The 18740-nt window shown below is 58.5% G+C and overlaps 1 protein-coding gene across 1 annotated transcript in view; it reads left to right on the top strand.

The window, feature by feature from the left end:
- DNAH2 (dynein axonemal heavy chain 2) overlaps window positions 1-18740 on the top strand; it is a 92733-nt gene that overhangs the window by 43640 nt on the left and 30353 nt on the right. The window contains 28 exon segments of the mRNA XM_042965593.1: window positions 733-871; window positions 3142-3359; window positions 3621-3722; window positions 4052-4177; window positions 4442-4552; window positions 4787-4975; window positions 5353-5456; window positions 5556-5745; window positions 6296-6476; window positions 7154-7281; window positions 7629-7781; window positions 8078-8203; window positions 8998-9216; window positions 9452-9569; window positions 9789-9925; window positions 10397-10534; window positions 10619-10777; window positions 14150-14302; window positions 14500-14591; window positions 14872-14905; window positions 14907-15071; window positions 15204-15428; window positions 16412-16516; window positions 17663-17851; window positions 17961-18046; window positions 18265-18395; window positions 18560-18657; window positions 18659-18710. Coding sequence (XP_042821527.1) covers window positions 733-871; window positions 3142-3359; window positions 3621-3722; window positions 4052-4177; window positions 4442-4552; window positions 4787-4975; window positions 5353-5456; window positions 5556-5745; window positions 6296-6476; window positions 7154-7281; window positions 7629-7781; window positions 8078-8203; window positions 8998-9216; window positions 9452-9569; window positions 9789-9925; window positions 10397-10534; window positions 10619-10777; window positions 14150-14302; window positions 14500-14591; window positions 14872-14905; window positions 14907-15071; window positions 15204-15428; window positions 16412-16516; window positions 17663-17851; window positions 17961-18046; window positions 18265-18395; window positions 18560-18657; window positions 18659-18710 — 3868 coding nt within the window.

The raw sequence follows: 18740 nt of genomic DNA on the forward strand, positions 1-18740 counted from the left end.
GTCATTCCTTTTTTTTGTTTTGTAATTTACTTTGAGAGAGAGAGAGAAACAGCACACACAAGCAGGAGAGGGGCAGAGACAGAGAGGGAGGGAAAGAATTCCAAGAAGACTCTGGACTGTCAGCTCGATCCCACAAACCCGCGAGATCATGACTTGAGCCGAAATCAAGAGCTGGACACAGGGCGCCTGGGTGGCTCAGTCGGTTAAGTGTCCGACGTCAGCTCAGGTCGTGATCTCGCGGTCCGTGAGTGTGAGCCCCGCGTCGGGCTCTGTGCTGACGGCTCAGAGCCTGGAGCCTGCTTCCGATTCTGTGTCTCTCCCTCTCTCTGCCCCTCCCCTGCTTGTGCTCTGTCTCTCTGTTTCAAAAATAGACAAAACTATTAAAAAAATAAAAAAAAAAAAAGAGTTGGAGACTTACCCGACTTAGACACCCAGGTGCCATATCTTTTTTTAAAAGTTTATTTATTTATTCTAAAGTCATTCTTCCATCTCGGCCCTGAGCATCTGACTCTCGGTGATTGCCTTTTGTCTTCAGTTCCCTCCTTGAAAAGCCTTTGCTCTCTTTTCGTTTTTCTTCTTGGACCAAGTATCTGGCCTCCCAACCCCAACTTGCCTTCCCCAACTTGGGGCGTCTTGCCCTTTGGCTCCTTCTCTTCCTCCCACTGTCACTCCTGGTCTGGGAGCAGGGAGTGTGGGAGACACAGCCTCTCACCCCGGTCCTTGGCCCCTCAGAATATCTTCCTGGGAGAGGACATCCGTAAGCAGCTGCCCAGTGAATCAGCCCTGTTTGACCAGATCAACAGCACCTGGAAATCCGTCATGGACCGCATGAACAAGGACAGCAATGCTCTCCGGGCCACCCACCACCCAGGTCTGTCGAGCTCCCCCGGGCGGGGGCCCGCGGTGCGTGGAGGCCGGGGCCGCGTGCTTCAGCGGTCAGAGGACTGACAGTCGTCCCTGGCCTCCGTCCCGTGACCATCGCCTCTTCCAAGCTTTAGAATAACAGTTCAGCAAAACAAACTAACTCATCTCGTATTTGGGTGGAGTGTACTATAAGCTTATAGAGAGCGGGATACAGAGTCAGAGTTGAGTTCAAAATCGGCCTCCTGCCTTCCAGCCAGTGTGGTTTCGGGGGGCTTCCTCCACGCCACGGTCTCCTCCCTGCAGCAGGGGCGGGGGCTCGCGGCAGCTCTTTCTTAGCCTTCCTGCGAGGCTCGTGGAGGCGTATGTAATACTCAGTACGGGGTCTGGCGTGTGCTCAGTTGCTAGCACTGTGCCTCAGGAACCTTCGCCGAGCTGGTTCACTCAACGGGACGATACAGGTAAATGAGGTAACGCAAATCGAGCGCTTACCACATCAGGGGCGCAGGGTAAGCCCTTGGTGACTGTTGGCTGTTGTCATCGTTACCTTGACTTTAATTGGTTTACCAGGTTAACTGGTCTTGATTGTAGATCCTTTGGTAAGCGTGGGGATGGGGTGAGGGGGTGGGGGAGAGACGCACACACAGAAGGGCCTGGTTGATTGTGGTAGGCTGGGGTAAAGAATCAGCGAGCGAGGTTTGGCGATGGGCACCAAGAACGGGTATCCTGGGAAGAGTTGTGTCAGGGGCTGTGGAGAACTTCTTTATTTTGCTTTGGGCCAACTTCACAAAAATGTTAAAAAATGTTTATTCATTTTTGGGATTCAGAGAGACAGAGCACGAGTGGGGCAGGGGCAGAGAGAGAGAGGGAGACAGAATCCGAAGCAGGCTCCGGGCGCTGAGCCGTCAGCACAGAGCCCGACGCGGGGCTCGAACCCACGAGCTCTGAAATCGTGAGCCAGAGTTGGATGCTTAACCGACTGAGCCACTCGGGTGCCCCAACAATTTTTCATTTTCCCGAGAACCTTGAGTGTACGTATTGAAAAAAACCATAGTTTTAATTATTCTGGTAAAACACAAGTATTAGGCTGTGCAAAGTTGAACAACAACATGCATTTGTTAGAGATAGTATTGGAGATCATTGGCAGAATTACATTTTGGAACAATTTGTGAACAAAGCCATAGAAACAAGTATCCCTGGGCTGAAGACGAGAACCACACTCCTCTCGGCCGTGGCCACGGAGCCTCCTGTGGTCTCTGCGGGTCACTTGGACGCCCAGCAGCCCACGGACTCTGTTCTTGGAGGTGTGAGGATCCCCTCAGGGTTCAGATTCCAGGGCACTCATACTTTCTTCAGAATGCTAGAAATTGGGCAAACAAGGAGACCTAAGGTTAGGAGGAAGCTGGGATTGCTGAGAACCTGCCAACGTGAATCCTTTGTTTTTAAGTTTATTTATTTTGGGGGGGGGGGGGAGAGAGAGAATGAGAGAGAGAGAGAGAGAATCCCAATAGGCTCCACACTGTCAGCGCAGAGCCCGACGTGGGGCTCGGACTCATGAACCGTAAGATAATGACCTGAGCCGAAATCAAGAGCCTGACTCTCAACCCACCGAGCCACCCGGGTGCCCCCTTGAATCCATTTTTGTTTAGTGCCTCGAATTGTTCTTTGGGGTGGGTGTTGGGATTGTTTTATGGACAAAGAGGTAAAAGCTCAGTGAGGTGAACTGACGGGCTAATTAGTGGAAGAGCAGCCATGTTTGAATGGCCGCCGTCTGTCCCTCAGTCTAGCGCCCCTGTCGCTACGCCTCTAGGGACGCTGGCATCCCGGTGGTCGCAGACCTCTGTCACTGCGTGCGTCTGATCTACCTTTACCTCTCACGAGTTAACATGCAGGACTGTGTGCATGCGGAACAGTCTCTTAATTTGCAGAAGCTTTTGGGGTGACCTCAGAGCCCCGAATTCCTCGCAGGAACCGGACCGTTGTTCTAAGACCGTAGGGAGATGGGATGTAGTGATGTTCACAGAACCACACACGCCGCGTAACTAACGCTTGGCCTACGAACGCATCGTAGTGTGTAATAAACGCCGGTAACGAATTAACGAAGAGCGTGGGATAAGTGTGATAGAGTGACTCGGAGACACTTCTCGGCTTCCGGAAACGCTTATGGCAACACGTCCCCCAACGTTCGAGCGCTGGCAAAGTGCATACGGGGGGACGCCCCGACTCTACTCCGGGCGATGGTGAAGGGCCAGCAAATGTCACTCACTGCTCTTCCCCCAGGCCTCCTGGACACGCTGATCAAAATGAACACGATTCTGGAAGACATTCAGAAGTCTCTGGATATGTATCTGGAGACCAAGCGCCATACTTTCCCCCGCTTCTACTTCCTGTCCAACGATGACCTCCTGGAGATTCTGGGCCAGTCCCGCAACCCGGAGGCCGTGCAGCCACACCTCAAAAAATGCTTTGACAACATCAAATTGCTGAGAATGCAGAAGGTCGGGGGAGCTGGCCGGGACGGGGTGGAGGGCAGGGGACAGATGCCGATGTCACCGTAGTCAAGGCCTTGGAGGGGACCGTGCCCTCCACACAGGAGGGGGGTGGTCATGATTCTGGATCATCTGGGATAGGACTTGTCAGGACTGGTAATTTTGGGGGGCGGGGAGAGGAGCGGAGACCACCCCCAGAGGGCCCACGTACCTTCCGGGGGGATGTCAGGGGTGGGCGGGCCAGACCGTTAGCGCTTCCTGTTTTCGCAGGTTGGGGGCCCCAGCAGCAGGTGGGAGGCTGTGGGGATGTTCTCGGGCGACGGCGAGTATGTGGACTTCCTGCACTCAGTCCTCTTAGAAGGGCCCGTGGAGGTGAGCTGTGGTGAGGGTCGAAGCGTCAGGCCGATGCCTTTTCCCCTCGGAGAGTTCGCTCGGCTCCGTGACGAGGGAACGTCCCTGGGAAGGGACATCGGCCACTCTCCGCCTCCTGAAAACTCTAGCCTCTGCCCTGAACCTGAAAACCACACAGGCCGCCCCCCTTCGCCTCTGCTTCCCTCGGGGGCCCGGCCAGCGGCTGCCTGATCCTGCTTGTCCCCCCCCGGGCCCAGAGTCCCAGGGTCCTGTTTCCTGAGCCCCTGCCCTCTGGGGACGCTTGTCCCCAGCCCCGAGGCCCAGCCGCTCTGCCCTCTCGCCTCCCCCAGTCCTGGCTTGGCGATGTGGAGCGGACCATGCGGGTGACCCTGCGCGACCTTCTCCGGAACTGCCGTGTGGCCCTCAAGAAGTTTCTCAACAAGAGGGACAAGTGGGTGAAGGAGTGGGCTGGCCAGGTGAGCTGGGCCAGGGCAGGTGGGGAGACGAGAAAGACGGAGCCGCACGGGAGCAGCAGATAGAAAAAGGCAGGACCTTGTGTCTTGTTCCCCCCACCCCGTTCTGGGCTCGGGCCTGGCTTCCCTGCGCGCCGGCCCCTTAGCTCCTGCCCTTGGACGCGTGCCCGTCCCTCGGGGCAGATATTGAGACAGGAGTAGCGCCGGGTCCTGGAAGGGGCCGGGGGCGGGGGGCAGAGGTGTGGACACCGCCTCTGCGCACCCCAGATGGTGATCACTGCCAGTCAGATCCAGTGGACGGCTGATGTCACCAAGTGCTTGCTGACGGCCAAGGAGCGGGGAGACAAGAAGATCCTCAAGGTCATGAAGAAGAAGCAGGTGGGGGGCCTACAAGTATGGGGTGGGCCTGCTGGGGGTTGGAGGGGTTAACGCCGGAGTCAGAGGTCAAGGTCAGAACGAGGGTGCTTGGTGGCGGAAGTCCAGCCAAGAAGGTCCGGCGGACGCTGGGGATCAGGCGTTTCGGGAGCTGAAAGTCGTGTGAGGCTGGGATGAGGCGTGTTGGGGTTTGGTTGAGTTGCCCCCCCCCCACTCTGCCCCCTAACCCCCCGACAGGTGTCAGTGCTGAATAAGTATTCAGAGGCCATCCGGGGGAACTTGACCAAAATCACGCGGCTTAAGATCGTGGCCCTGGTGACGATAGAAATTCATGCCCGGGATGTGCTGGAGAAGCTTTATAAGAGCGGCCTCATGGACATCAGCTCCTTCGACTGGCTCAGCCAGCTGCGCTTCTACTGGGAGAAGGTGCGGGGGGCCCGGCGCTCCCGCTCAGTCCACGGTCCCCGCCGCGCCGGCACCCCAACGCTCCGTCCCGCCTCAGTTCCCTCAGCCGGCTCCACTCTGTTGCCTCCCGAATCAGGACCGACCGTCGCTGCAGTCGGGGCCCACTGGGGCCCTCGCTTGACCGGGATCCCGAGAGGCTGCGGCCGGCCGTTGCCGTGGGTCGGGGCGTTCGTGCGGCGTGAAGCCCCCACCCCCGTTTTCCATCTGGGCCGTACACCCTTCCCTCCAAACTCTGAACCGAACCCCTCATCTTCTAACCGCCGCCTCCCCACCTCCTCGGTCGTTGTCTCTGTCCGGCTCCAAGCCCACCTCTGTCCTCCTCTGCCCCGTTTCCCCAGGATCTCGACGACTGTGTGATCCGCCAGACCAACACGCAATTCCAGTATGGCTACGAGTACTTGGGGAACTCCGGCCGGCTTGTCATCACCCCCCTGACAGACAGGTCGGCTGTGCGCGGCGGCCACCAGGGGGCCGGGGCGGGGGCAGCACCTGCTGAGGGCGGGCTCCCGGGAGTCAGATAGGCCCTGTCCTCCATCCTCAGGTGTTACATGACGCTGACCACGGCACTGCACCTGCATCGGGGGGGCTCCCCCAAAGGTCCGGCGGGCACGGGGAAGACCGAGACCGTCAAGGATCTGGGCAAGGCCCTCGGCACATACGTCATCGTGGTCAACTGCTCCGAGGGCCTGGACTATAAGTCCATGGGCAGGATGTACTCGGGCCTGGCCCAGGTCAGTGCCCTGCCGCCCTGCCCCAGAGGCCCCGGGTTCTCGTTTAGCCGCAGAAAGTGAACCGAAAGCCGGTCTGGTTCACTACTTTGTGGCTGACGCCGCCGCATCGCCTCTCGCCTCGGGTGGCTCTTCCCGTCGGGGGTGTCCCTGCACCTCCCTCAGCTTCCCTCAGGGCTGAGTCTTGCTTATTTGAAAAACGGACAGATCCTATAAGTGTTAAGTGAGGTGACGTACGTCAACTGGGGCGTGGTTAGGCACTCGGTGCTCACAAGATCCCCTGCCCCAGTCCCTTTGCAACCCACACCTTTTGTGACTGTCCCCGACACCGTCCCGTCTGCTGGAATGTTCTGGAATGTGGCCAGAAACCACAACAGGGCTACGCTGCCCCCAGCCCACCCCGATAGCACACACGTTTTGGAGGCCGCCCCACCTGTCAGAGCGTTCCGGGCAGGGCGTGCTAGTTTCTAGCGTCTCCCCGTGTGCGGAGGGGGGGGTACGTCTCTCGCTCCCAGCGACTCTGCCCCCCCCCCCCCCCCCCCCCCGCCCACAGACCGGCGCCTGGGGCTGCTTTGATGAGTTTAACCGAATCAACGTGGAGGTGCTGTCGGTGGTGGCCCAGCAGATCCTGTCCATCCTGTCGGCCCTGGCCGCCAGCCTCCTCCGCTTCTACTTCGAAGGCTTTGAAATAAACCTGGTGTGGTCCTGTGGGATCTTCATCACCATGAATCCCGGTATGGGGTGGGGGCCACGGAGCCGCTGAGGCTCTGGGGGGGAGCACTGGGTGTCCGCCCCCACCCCCTTCCAGGCCGGTGTGTTTAGCCAAGGGAGACGTGGCTAAAGACAACACAGTGTGAGACAAGGGTAAACACGCGACTTTCTGGGAGAACGGGAGGCAATGTTACGTCCTCCCTAAATGGGCTGACGGCCACTTGCGTGTGTATGTACGTCCCTGGTCCTCTGAGATGCTTCTCTGTCTTCTCCCGGTGGGCGAGCTCCCCGAGTTCTGGCCTTCCTGCCATCCCTTTCCCAGAAATAGGGAATCTCTCCCAACATGCAGACCCTCGTTCCCTGGGAACAGCTCCGGGGGAAGGGTCCGCGGGGAAAACAGGGAAGGGTCTAGGGACCGAAAGAGTCTGAGAAACAGCGGTGATTTTCCATCAGGACTGTCGTGAGTCACACACGGAGCTTGGACAGATGGGAAATTGTCAGCTCGTGATTGGAGTTTGAAACAGGGCCACGCGGAGAGGAGGGAAGGGGCCAGAGTTAGGAGAGCAGGGCCAGGGCCGAGGTGGGGGGCGGGGAGAGCATGTGGTCGGAGTTGGGGAGACTGGGGGGAAGGCCAGGGTTGGGGAGGGTGGGGCTGAGTGGGGAGTAGTTTGGGCTCTTAAGAAATGGCGCTGTTTTCCAGGCTACGCCGGGCGCACAGAACTGCCCGAGAACCTTAAATCCATGTTCCGCCCGATCGCCATGGTGGTGCCGGACTCTACCCTCATCGCGGAGATCATTCTCTTCGGGGAGGGCTTCGGCAACTGCAAGGTAGGCCGATGACGTCCTTTCGGAATTCTCTTACTTCCCTTCTCGGGCTATTCCCTGGACGGAGGAGCGCCCCAGCCTCCCAGTCAGCTTATCCTACGGGGAAGGGAGGCTGTCGTCGGTAGGATGTGGGGGCGGGAGAGCTCGGAGGAGGGAGGTCTCCCCTCCGTGAAGCCCCTAACCCACGTTGGGACCGGTCCCGAGATCTTCCTGCTAGAATTGTCCACAGAGCGCATCCTGGCCGCCTCAGGTCCCAGGGCCGGGCTTCCTGTATCTGTAACCGTCCCGCGTGAAGGAGAAGGGTTTCTGGGGTGCTCGATGCTCCCCCCCCCACCGTTTCGGCTCCCCAGATCCTGGCCAAGAAGGTATACACGCTGTACTCGCTGGCCGTGCAGCAGCTGTCCAGACAGGACCATTACGACTTCGGCCTGCGCGCGCTCACCTCCCTCCTGCGCTATGCCGGCAAGAAGCGTCGGCTGCAGCCCGACCTGTCTGACGAAGAGGTGGGTCAGGGACACGGCCCCTGGGACTCAACCTCCGCCGTCACGGGGCCCGTGCGCCCTCACCGAAGCTTTCCAGGTCCTGTCCCCGGTTGGGATCCCCGCCCCCCGCCCCACCCACCCCCCAACTTCTGCTGTCCCCCGTGTGACCTGTCGTACTGCTGAACATGCGTTGTTCCTGCCCCTGAGCTTCGCCCCTGCGCCTCGCCCCCTGCGCCTCTCCCCTTTGGAGAGGAAGGGCCCGGTGAGAACCCAGGCCCTGGCCGCTCAGGCCCGAGGCTCCGTCTTTTCCCGCCCAGGTTTTGCTGCTCTCCATGCGAGACATGAACATTGCCAAGCTGACCTCGGCCGACGCGCCGCTCTTCAACGCCATTGTGCAAGATCTGTTCCCCAGCACGGAGCTGCCCGTCGTTGACTACGGCAAGGTATCTGTCCCCCGGTCCTCCCCCACCCTCCCGTGTGAAGCGAATGTCTTTGTTCTGCCCTCCACTGGCCGTGACCTCCTGTGGGACGGTTGACCTCTCCGGGCTTCCTCATCTCCGGGACCTCTCAGACACTCCGCTCTCTTGCTTCAGCCCCCCGCCCTCCTGACTCGCTTCACGGAGCCCTCTGAGCCCTTCTATTTGCTCTGTGCCCAGCACCGCCCCCTGCCTCGACTTCTCTCCTCACAGGGAGGTGGGGGGCAGGGTGCTGAGAGGCGGCCAGGAGCTGCTGATGCGTGGAGCCATAGAATGGAAGGGGTGGGCCGGAGGGTTCTAGAAAGTACAGAGATCTCCTTCTCCTGGAACGATAGTTTAGATCCCCTGAGTGCTCCTTTCTACTGAAACCACGACCATGCTGGATAGAAATACGTCTTTGTCGATGCGTTGCTGAACTGGCGAGAAAGACCATTTCCGGGACGGGGGGGGGGGGGGGTAAAAGTAGGGAGATAGTGCAACAACCTTACAAGGAAAGCGTCCTCGTTATTCCCGTTTTACAGGTGAGGAAACTGAGGCTCAGAGGAGGCAACTTTCTCGGGTTCACGTAGCTGAAGCTGGGTCCCAGGCAGGCTGGCCCGGAGCCCGGTCCCTCCACTCCACACTGGGCCCGTCCACGGCCAGAGTGCAGGGGGCCCCGGTGCCGTATCTGCCGGGCTGAACGTGAGCCTCCAGGCACTGGGGACCCCGTGAGAGTCCCTTACGGGCCTCATCCTTTCTCCCTGCGTCTTGGCTTCCCTCAGCTGCGGGAGACCATCGAGCAGGAGACCCGCGATATGGGGCTGCAGGCCACGCCGTTCACGCTCACCAAGGTGATCCAGCTGTACGAGACCAAGAACTCCCGCCACTCGGCCATGATCGTGGGCGGCACGGGCAGCGGCAAGACGGCCTCGTGGCGGATCCTACAGTCCTCCCTGTCCTCCCTGTGCCGCGCTGGGGACCCCAACTTCAATATCGTTCGGGTGCGGAGCTGGGACAGCAAAGCCCCCCGTGGACGGCCAGGGAGGGTGGGGGCAGGAATGCAAAGGGTCGGTGGGGGGTGGGGGGCAGTGCGGACCAGGAGGGCAGGGCTGGGGGACATGAGAGAGAGCAGGGTGGGCACAGAGCCCTGGATATAAAGGGGGCGGGTGGAAATAAGACGACGTCTTGGGGTGGCGCCTGCCGGCACCTCAACACCTCCTCCTGTGTCGCTTCCAGGAGTTCCCCCTGAACCCTAAGGCCTTGTCCTTGGGGGAGCTCTATGGGGAGTACGACCTCAACACTAACGAGTGGACAGACGGCATCTTGTCCAGCGTCATGCGGGCGGCGTGTGCAGGTGCCCAGAGGGTCACGGGGTGGGGACGGCAGGTGCCGGAGTCGCCCGAGGGGTTGGGCGGGGGGGGTGGGGGGGGGCTGGAAGGCTCACGTTTGGGAGACGACCGCGTGGGGCCTGCTGAGTACAAGGTGGCTCGCGCCTGCCTCTCCGGGGACACGGGTGGGAAGGGAGGTCTGGGGAAGAAAGTCCTGGCTTCCTGACCGTCCTCCTCCTACCAAGACGAGAAGCCCGATGAGAAGTGGATCCTTTTCGACGGCCCCGTGGACACGCTGTGGATCGAGAGCATGAACTCTGTCATGGACGATAACAAAGTCCTGACCCTCATCAACGGGGAGCGTATCGCGATGCCCGAACAGGTGCCGGCCCTGCGGAGCTGGGGACCCGGGGCACGAGGCAGGGCTCGGTGGGGGGGAAGGGGCAGCTCTGAGGGACCAGGAAGGGGGAGGATGCCTGGGCTCAGGGAGACCCGGCTCCCACGGACGGTGGGAACAGCTGATAGGAAAGAAGTCCGTGCCGCCTTCGCCGACTGCCCGGGGTCGTGTGTTCACCGGCTGTGAAGCCCACCCTTCTCCACCCACCCACCCACGCAATGCAAGCGAGCCAGCGAGAGAGAGAGAGACAGAGACAGAGAGGTCTTCCATAAGCTTAACCTTGAACGAGCTCTAAATTCTTTTAAAACGCAAGTCATTTGTAAGCCATAGGCCATCAATCACCCTGCCCCGCTCGGCGCTCGGACAGAGACACGTGGGGGCATCGAGTCCCGAGTGATTTCTCCTGATGGGAGTGGGGTGGCCGAAGGGTGAAGCTCTGACCCAGCGTGTCCTCAGGTGTCGCTGCTGTTCGAGGTGGAGAACTTGGCCGTGGCCTCTCCCGCCACCGTGTCTCGCTGCGGGATGGTCTACACTGACTACGCTGACCTGGGCTGGAAGCCGTATGTTCAGTCCTGGCTGGAGAGGAGACCGAAGGTGTGCAGGGTGGGGTGAGGAGAGGGCGGGTAACCGGTGCGGCCTGCGGGACGTAGAGCGAGAGCCCTCTCTCGCGGACTCCAGGCTGAGGCCGAGCCCCTTCAGCGCATGTTCGAGAAGTTCATCGACAAGTTGCTGACCTTCAAGAAGGATTATTGCAACGAGCTGGTGCCCCTCCCAGAATACAGTGGGATCATCTCCCTCTGCAAGCTGTACTCGGCCCTGGCCACGCCAGAGAATGGGGTGAGTGGGGGCGGCGGAGCGGGGCCCGGGCCGGGGGGCTCGTGACCTTGCGGGGCCGACTCCGGGGAACGGGGTGTCTGAGACTCGGTTTGTACACAGACCTGAGTGGAGCGGGGACCCCAGGGGGAGGCCTCACTGACCTCGCGCACGTGCCTGGCTGTGTGTGCCTGTGCACACGTGGTCGACTGCCAGACTCAGGCCTCTGACGGCTGATGGTACACAGTGAAGTGTCACTATAATTTCCTACCCGTATTGGGGAGCCGAGGAGAGTTCGTTTTGTTCCTCATTTCTCCGTCCTTTCAAAAAATAGATATTAAGTTTTGGTCTCCGGGAGGCCCTGGGCTGCTGTTCCTGCGGGAAGGAGCTCCCGGCCTAATCTGATGAGGGAGCTTTGGACATTTTCACATTAATTGACGTTTAAGAGCAATGTCGTCCAGTTCAGCATTCTGGAGTAAGGACCAAAGTGGGATATCTGTCTGTTGAGCTTAAATCACTGCCTAAAAGTGGTTTGTATCGTTTTCGAAGACATCACCACACAACCAAACCCTTGACATGAGGTCGTAGAACAGTGAGGACCTCTGGCAGGGTATGTCATTCCTGGCACAGCTGATACAAACCGAACCTGTGTGGATGGACTGGCACGGTGATGGATGGACGAAGGTCGTCCATACGGTGTCAGCCGCGCGGGCGCCGAGGAGGGCTGGCCAGGTGGCGGGGCCCGGCGTCGCGTGCAGAGGCCCGGAGGGCGGGATGGTGGGACGCGTCGTGAGCTGGGATGAGCTGGACGGATAGGCCAAGGAGTCTGGACCGACTGTGATGGACGGCAAAGCTTCGGCATGGCTTCCTGCCTACATCTTGGGACTGAGGAGTGTTCGGTATTCCGGACGGGGTAGCATCTTCTGTGTGCCCTTATCTGTCATTCTCGGAGTCTTCATTCAGAACCATCCTCAAGAGCTTTTCACGCACGGCCTGAGGCTGTTTCCACGGAGCCCGTTAGAGACCGGGCGAACCGTGCCGAGTTAGCCCCGTGTGCGCCGCACGCCCGGCTCCAGCAACAGTACCTGCCACGTGCCCCCAGGGGTCTAAACGTGCTGTCTCTCGGGGCGCCTGGCTGGCTCGGCCGGTCACCCTTGATCTTGGAGTCATGAACTCGGGGCCCACACTGGGCCTAGAACTTCCTTAAGCAAAGCAAAACAAAACCAAACAAAACATAAGGGGCGCCTGGGTGGCTCAGTCGGTTAAGCGTCCGACTTTGGCTCAGGTCATGATCTCACGGTTCGTGAGTTCGAGCCCCGCGTCGGGCTCTGGGCTGACGGCTCAGAGCCTGGAGCCTGCTTCAGATTCTGTGTCTCCCTCTCTCTTTGCCCCTCCCCTGCTCATGCTCGCGCTCTCTCTCTCTCTCTCTCTCTCTCTCTCTCTCTCTCTCTCAAAAATAAACATTAAAAAAACCTTTTTTTAAAAACACAAAAAAATAAACATGCTGTTTCTGTTATGAACTTGGTACATTTTCAATTTTGATTTTTAATTACACAAGGAATAGTTAACTCTGGTTTACTTTCTAAAAATTGAAAATTTTCACATAGGGACGCCTGGGTGGCTCAGTCGGTTAAGCATCTGACTCTCGGTCTCGGCTCAAGTCACGATCTCGCGGTTTGTGGTTTTGAACCCCACGTCAAGCTACTCTGCTACGGGTAGCTCAGAGTCTGCCTGGGATTCTCTCTCTCTCCCTCTCTCTCTCTGCCCCTCCCCTACTCATGTGTGCTCTCTCTCAAGATAAAGAAACTTTTTTTAATGTTTATTTATTCTTGAGAGATAGAGACAGAGCATGAGCAGGGAGAGAGAGAGACACAGAACCTGAAGCAGGCTCCAGGCTCCGAGCTGTCAGCAGAGAGCCCAACGTGGAGCTCGAACACACGAACGGTGAGATCGTGACCTAAGCCAAAGTCGGACACTTAACCGACTAAGCCACCCAGGTGCCCCAAGGTAAATAAACTTAAAAAAATTTTTTTTTAAATGTTTTATTTATTTTTGAGACAGAGAGAGACAGAGCACGAGCAGGGGAGGGGCAGAGAGAGAGGGAGACACAGAATCCGAAGCAGACTCTAGGCTCTGAGCTGTCAGCACAGAGCCCGACGCGGGGCTTGAGCTCACAAACCGTGAGATCATGACCTGAGCCGAAGTCGGACGCTTAACTGACTGAGCCACCCAGGTGCCCCTTAAAAATAAAAAATAAAAATTGGGACGCCTGGGTGGCTCAGTTGGTTGAGCGTCCGACTTCGGCTCAGGTTGTGATCTCACAGCTCGTGAGTTTGAGCCCCGCATCGGGCTCTGAGCTGAGCCTGTTTCCGATTCTGCGTCTTCCTCTCCCTCTGCCCCTCCCCCGGCTCATACTCTCTCTCTCTCAAAAATAAATAAACATTAAAAAAAATTTTTTAAATAAATAAAAATAAATAAAAATAAAAATTTTCATATTAAGCTAGAGACCTTTTTGATCATCTCTGTCCTCCCAGTGCTGGTCTGCAACCCCCTTTAGATGAATAACTACTGTGGAATGTGTGCACATATCATTCCAGACCTTTCCAATACATATTGACATACAGGCCTGTAGGCAGTCGTAGAAAATGTGATATTTAAAAAACACATCAGGGGCACCTGGGTGGCTCATTCGGTTAAGCATTTGACTTCAGCTCAGGTCATGAGCTCACGGTTCGTGGGTTCGAGCCCCGCGTCGGGCTCTGGGCTGACCGCTCGGAGCCTGGAGCCCGCTTCCGATTCTGTGTCTCCCTCGCGCTCTCTGCCCCTCCCCCAGTTGTGCTCTGTCTCTCAAAAAAAATGTAAAAAAAAAAAAAATTTTTTTTAATAAAAAAAACCATATCATGTTATACACCTCATGTACACATACAGCAATATGGGTTTGAGTTCTGTATCGGTATCCGTAGATTGATTTTATTGCTTTTAAGCCTTGCACGCTGTTCCACGGTAGAACATGGCATTTTCTTTTTTCATCCCTCTACTGGTGGACTTTTAGGTCATCTCGTTTTTTTTTGCAATTTACAGACAAGTTGCCACGACGCCCCGGGCCCCGGGCCCTAGGGCACCTGTGGGCACTTCTTCAGGGCAGACGTGGTGTGGCCACGTCACTGCTGTGCCTTCGTGACACAGCAGCAGGGAGCGTCAGGGCAGCTGCCGACTTACCAGAACTTTCAGGTCCATCTGAACGCTTTAGGTTTAGGTATACCTACAACCACACGGTGTCTCCAAATAAAACCAGGAAGGGAGGAAAACTCTAAGCTCTTGCTGCGATTCGCCACAATAGATCCCCCTCCTTTTCTTACGGATGGAGACCGAGTCCCTTCTCCCCGTTCCATCCAGGTGAACCCAGCCGACGGCGAAAACTACGTGACCATGGTAGAGCTGACCTTCGTGTTCAGCATGATCTGGTCCGTGTGCGCCTCCGTGGACGAGGAGGGACGCGAGAAGATCGACAGCTACCTCCGAGAGATTGAGGGCTCCTTTCCCAATAAGGCGAGGACGCTCGGACCCAGCCGTCCGACGTTTCCCGTTTTTCTAGCACCCACGAGGTTCCCTACGCCAGGCTCTGCTTGAGTTTCAGCCGTGCCAACCCGGCCCTCTTTCTTTCACCCAGCGGGCTGTGCAAACTCCCGGCCGGCGGGGGACAGCTGGAGAAGGCTTTGGTGGCCTCACACGTGTTCCCTCCTTAGGACACGGTGTACGAGTACTTTGTGGACCCCAAGATGCGAAGCTGGACGTCGTTTGAGGAAAAGCTCCCTAAGACTTGGCGTTACCCCCCAAAGTGAGAGCGGGGCCTGTGGGGGGCCGGGCTTGGGGCTGTGGTTGGTGGGAGATGTGGGCGGAGAGCCGGGGCCTCGAGGCAGATGTGCGCTGCAGAGGAGGGGGGCTGGCTCCCAGAGGAGGCGGCTCTGGAACGCCGGAAGCAGGACGCCCGGCCTCCGGGCCCCTCAGGAGGCAGGGTTGGTGACGTCTGAGGGAGATAAACGTCAGGAGGCGGGAGGAAGCGGGCGTCTGAAAGGAGGTGGCCGGGCCCCTTGGACAGGGTTCGCTTTCCTCCCCAGTTCCCCCTTCTACAAGATCATGGTGCCCACGGTTTGACACTGTTCGCTACAACTACCTGGTGAGCGCCTTGGTGGCCAACCAGAATCCCACCCTGCTGGTGGGTCCCGTGGGGACCGGAAAGACGTCCATCGCCCAGAGCGTCCTGCAGTCCTTGCCTTCCAGCCAGTGGTCTGTGCTCACCGTCAACATGTCTGCACAGGTGCGTCGTGGGGCCCAGGCCCTCCCTGCCTTCCGCGCCCTCCCTCGGGATCCAAGTGCCCGACGACACTCCTCCCGAACCCCGAGTTTCTCCCGGGAGACCCAAGCATTCACCCCGTGCCCCTTCCACCAGACCACGTCCAATAACGTGCAGAGCATCATCGAGAGCAGGGTGGAGAAGCGAACCAAGGGGGTCTATGTGCCGCTTGGGGGCAAAAGCATGGTCACCTTTATGGATGACCTAAACATGCCGGCGAAGGACGTGTTTGGGTCCCAGCCCCCCCTGGAGCTGATCCGTCTCTGGCTTGACTACGGCTTCTGGTACGATCGCTCGAAGCAGACCATCAAGTACATCCGAGTAAGCATCCGGGAGACGGGGAGACTCCTGCGATCCTATATTCCTCTCCACACGGGTGGGGCCGGCCGCCTCCGCCCCAGACTCCCGGCTCCTCAGTTATCAGTCCCTGTTGCGAACTCTCCTCGGTGACTCTGCCCTGTGCTTTGTGGCCAAAGGGTCCCGTCCTCCACCTCCACGCCTTCCCCACGCTCACGTGACTCCCCTGCTGCCGTCCAGGGTGTCCCTGACTCGGGTCCCGCCTCCCCACGTCCCCCTACGGGGCACCCCCAGGCAGTCTGCACCCACAGGATTCTGAGCATCTTGTTTCTTTTTTCCAAATCCACGGGCAGCAGCCCTTCCATCCCTCCCACCGGGGGTGGGGGGGGGTCCGTCTGTCTGGCACTCAGGGTCAGAAGCTCTCCTGACGGCTAGTGTATTCTTGTGTTTCTGGAAAGAACACGCATGCACACACACATACACGCTGGAAAAAGAGGGGGGAAAAAAAACGAAGTCTAGAAAACGTAGTAAAACTTTAAAAAAAATCTTTTTTAATGTTTATTTTTGAGACAGAGAGAGACAGAACGTGAGCAGGGGAGGGGCAGAGAGAGAGGGAGACCCAGAATCCGAACCAGGCTCCAGGCTCTGAGCTGTCAGCACAGAGCCTGACGTGGGGCTCGAACCCACGAACCGTGAGATCGTGACCCGAGCCGAAGTCAGACGCTTAACTGACTAAGCCACTCAGGTGCCCCATAGTCAAACGTTTTTTAAGTTACTTCCATTTTCTGATTTTGGTACATGGATTATAATGAAATTAAAACAAATACGTCACTTTAATAATTCCAAACAAACTGTCCCTAATCCCTTCCTTCCCTTCACCCTCCCTGTTCCCTTTCTGCTGTCCTGGCCCCTCTCCTCTCCCCTTACTGCCCTCATCCGGCTCCTCTGACACCCTCCATATTCCTGTGCCCTGTGTTGCCCCTTTCCTGCCTGTCTCTGCTCCCCAGGACATGTTCCTGATGGCTGCCATGGGCCCTCCCGGGGGCGGACGGACCATCATCTCCCCCAGACTGCAGAGCCGCTTCAACGTCATCAACATGACCTTCCCCACAGTGAGGGCGCGATGGGGGCCCCGGGGAGGGGGGGCCGTAAGAGGCAAGCCATCCGTGTCCCAGAGAACCAGGAGGCAGATCCAGGAGGGGTGGGGGGGCCTCCGAGCGGAGGCGTGCACAGGGAGCAGTAACACGGTGGGGGCTGCTGTTTGTGGGAGCCCTTGCTTCTCCTGAGCCAGAAGAGTGTGGCTGGCCATCTCTGGCCTGTGCAGCCTTGTGGTCCTGGGGGAGGCGGACTCAGGGGCCCCAAAGACGCTAAGGAACGCCAGGGTTCGGGGAGGTGAGTGAGGCCTCCGGGGCACCCCGGAAGGCTCAGTCATCAAGATACATAACATTCGAATGCAACATTAAATAGTCAAAGCCAAAAATTCGTGGTGAACAAACACCCCAATGTTAAATAAATCCGAGACCGGTGGTTGCTGAGGGATCTCAGAGCCTGAGGCAAAAGGAAACTGCAACAATCCTGACCCCATCTTTATTTAAAATGTGCGTATTTATTCACCATGGATATTTTGCATTAATTTCAATTTTTCTTTCTTAATTTTTAAATGTTTGTTTACTTTTGAGGGAGAGGGGGAGAAGAGAGAGGGAGAGGGAGACTCCCAAGCAGGCTGTGTGCTGACAGCACGGAACCCGACGCGGGCCTCGATCCCACAAACTAGGAGATCGTGACCTGAGGCGAAACCAAGAGTCAGATGCTTAACCGACTGAGCCACCCGGGCGCCCCTGAATTTGACTTTTATTATTTTTTTAATTTAAATTTTTAAAAAAATTTTTTTAAACGTTTATTTATTTTTGAGACAGAGAGAGACAGAGCATGAACAGGGAGGGTCAGAGAGAGGGAGACACAGAATGTGAAACAGGCTCCAGGCTCTGAGCGGTCAGCACAGAGCCCGACGCGGGGCTCGAACTCACGGCGCTCGAGATCGTGACCTGAGCCGAAGTCGGCCGCTTAACCGACTGAGCCACACAGGCGCCCCTGAATTTGACTTTGAGCATTCAGATGTTATGTCTCTTGATTTTGTGGGTTTTGCGCCCCTTTATGTTCGGCCCCCCGGGATGAGTACTTAACTCCACTCGCCGGGGTCCGGGCCCTGGCGGCCAGGCCGGGAGCCTGCGGGAGTGAGCGTGAGGGCCTGTTCCCAGGAGTCCCAGATCATCCGGATATTCGGCACCATGATCAATCAGAAGCTTCAGGACTTCGAGGAAGAGGTGAAGCCCATCGGCAACGTGGTGACCGAGGCCACGCTGGACATGTACAACACGGTGGTGCAGCGCTTCCTGCCCACGCCCGCCAAGATCCACTACCTCTTCAACCTGCGGGACATCTCCAAGGTGAAGCTCCCTCGCCGGAACGGCTTTCTCGGCTTTCTCGGCTTCCTCTCCACGCCTGGGACGGGGTCTCTTCCCTCCCGCCATCCCACCGCCCCCGCCTCTCCCCCAGGTGTTCCAGGGCATGCTTCGGGCCAACAAGGACTTTCACGACACCAAGTCCAGCATCACACGACTCTGGATCCATGAGTGTTTCAGGTGCGACGCCCGTGCCACCACCGGCCCAGGGGGCCCCCCTCCTCCGTATGCCCCGCCCCCCACCCCACCCGCCCAGGGGGCCCCCCTCCTCCGTATGCCCCGCCCCCACCCCACCCGCCCAGGGGGCCCCCCTCCTCCGTATGCCCCGCCCCCACCCCACCAGCCCAGGGGGCCCCCTCCTCCGTATGCCCCAGCCTCACCCCACTCCCTCCCGACAGAGTCTTCTCTGACCGGCTGGTGGATGCTGCAGACCTGGAGGCCTTCGTGGGCATCATCAGCGACAAACTTGGCTCCTTCTTTGACCTCACGTTGCATAATCTTTGTCCCAACAAACGTCCTCCCGTCTTTGGTGAGCTGGCGCCCCCCCCCCCCCCCCCCCCCCCCCCCCCCTGCCGCGGGCTGCGGGCTGCGGGTGTTGGGAGGCCCCCCGCCCGGGGGAGGCTGGGCCATGGGGTCCCTGGGGAGCCTGGCCACGACCGGCCGTGGAGATCTGAGCCCGCTTCCCGCGCCCAGGGGACTTCATGCGGGAGCCCAAGGTGTACGAGGACCTGACAGACCCGGCTGCGCTGAAGGCGGCCATGGAGACGGCCCTCAGGGAGTACAACCTGTCCCCCCGCCATCGTCCCCATGCAGCTGGTACTCTTCCGGGAGGCTATCGAACACAGTGAGCACTTCCTCCGCCCGGCCCGGCCCG

Source organism: Panthera tigris, chromosome E1 (assembly GCF_018350195.1).
Source record: "Panthera tigris isolate Pti1 chromosome E1, P.tigris_Pti1_mat1.1, whole genome shotgun sequence".
NCBI lineage: Eukaryota > Metazoa > Chordata > Mammalia > Carnivora > Felidae > Panthera > Panthera tigris.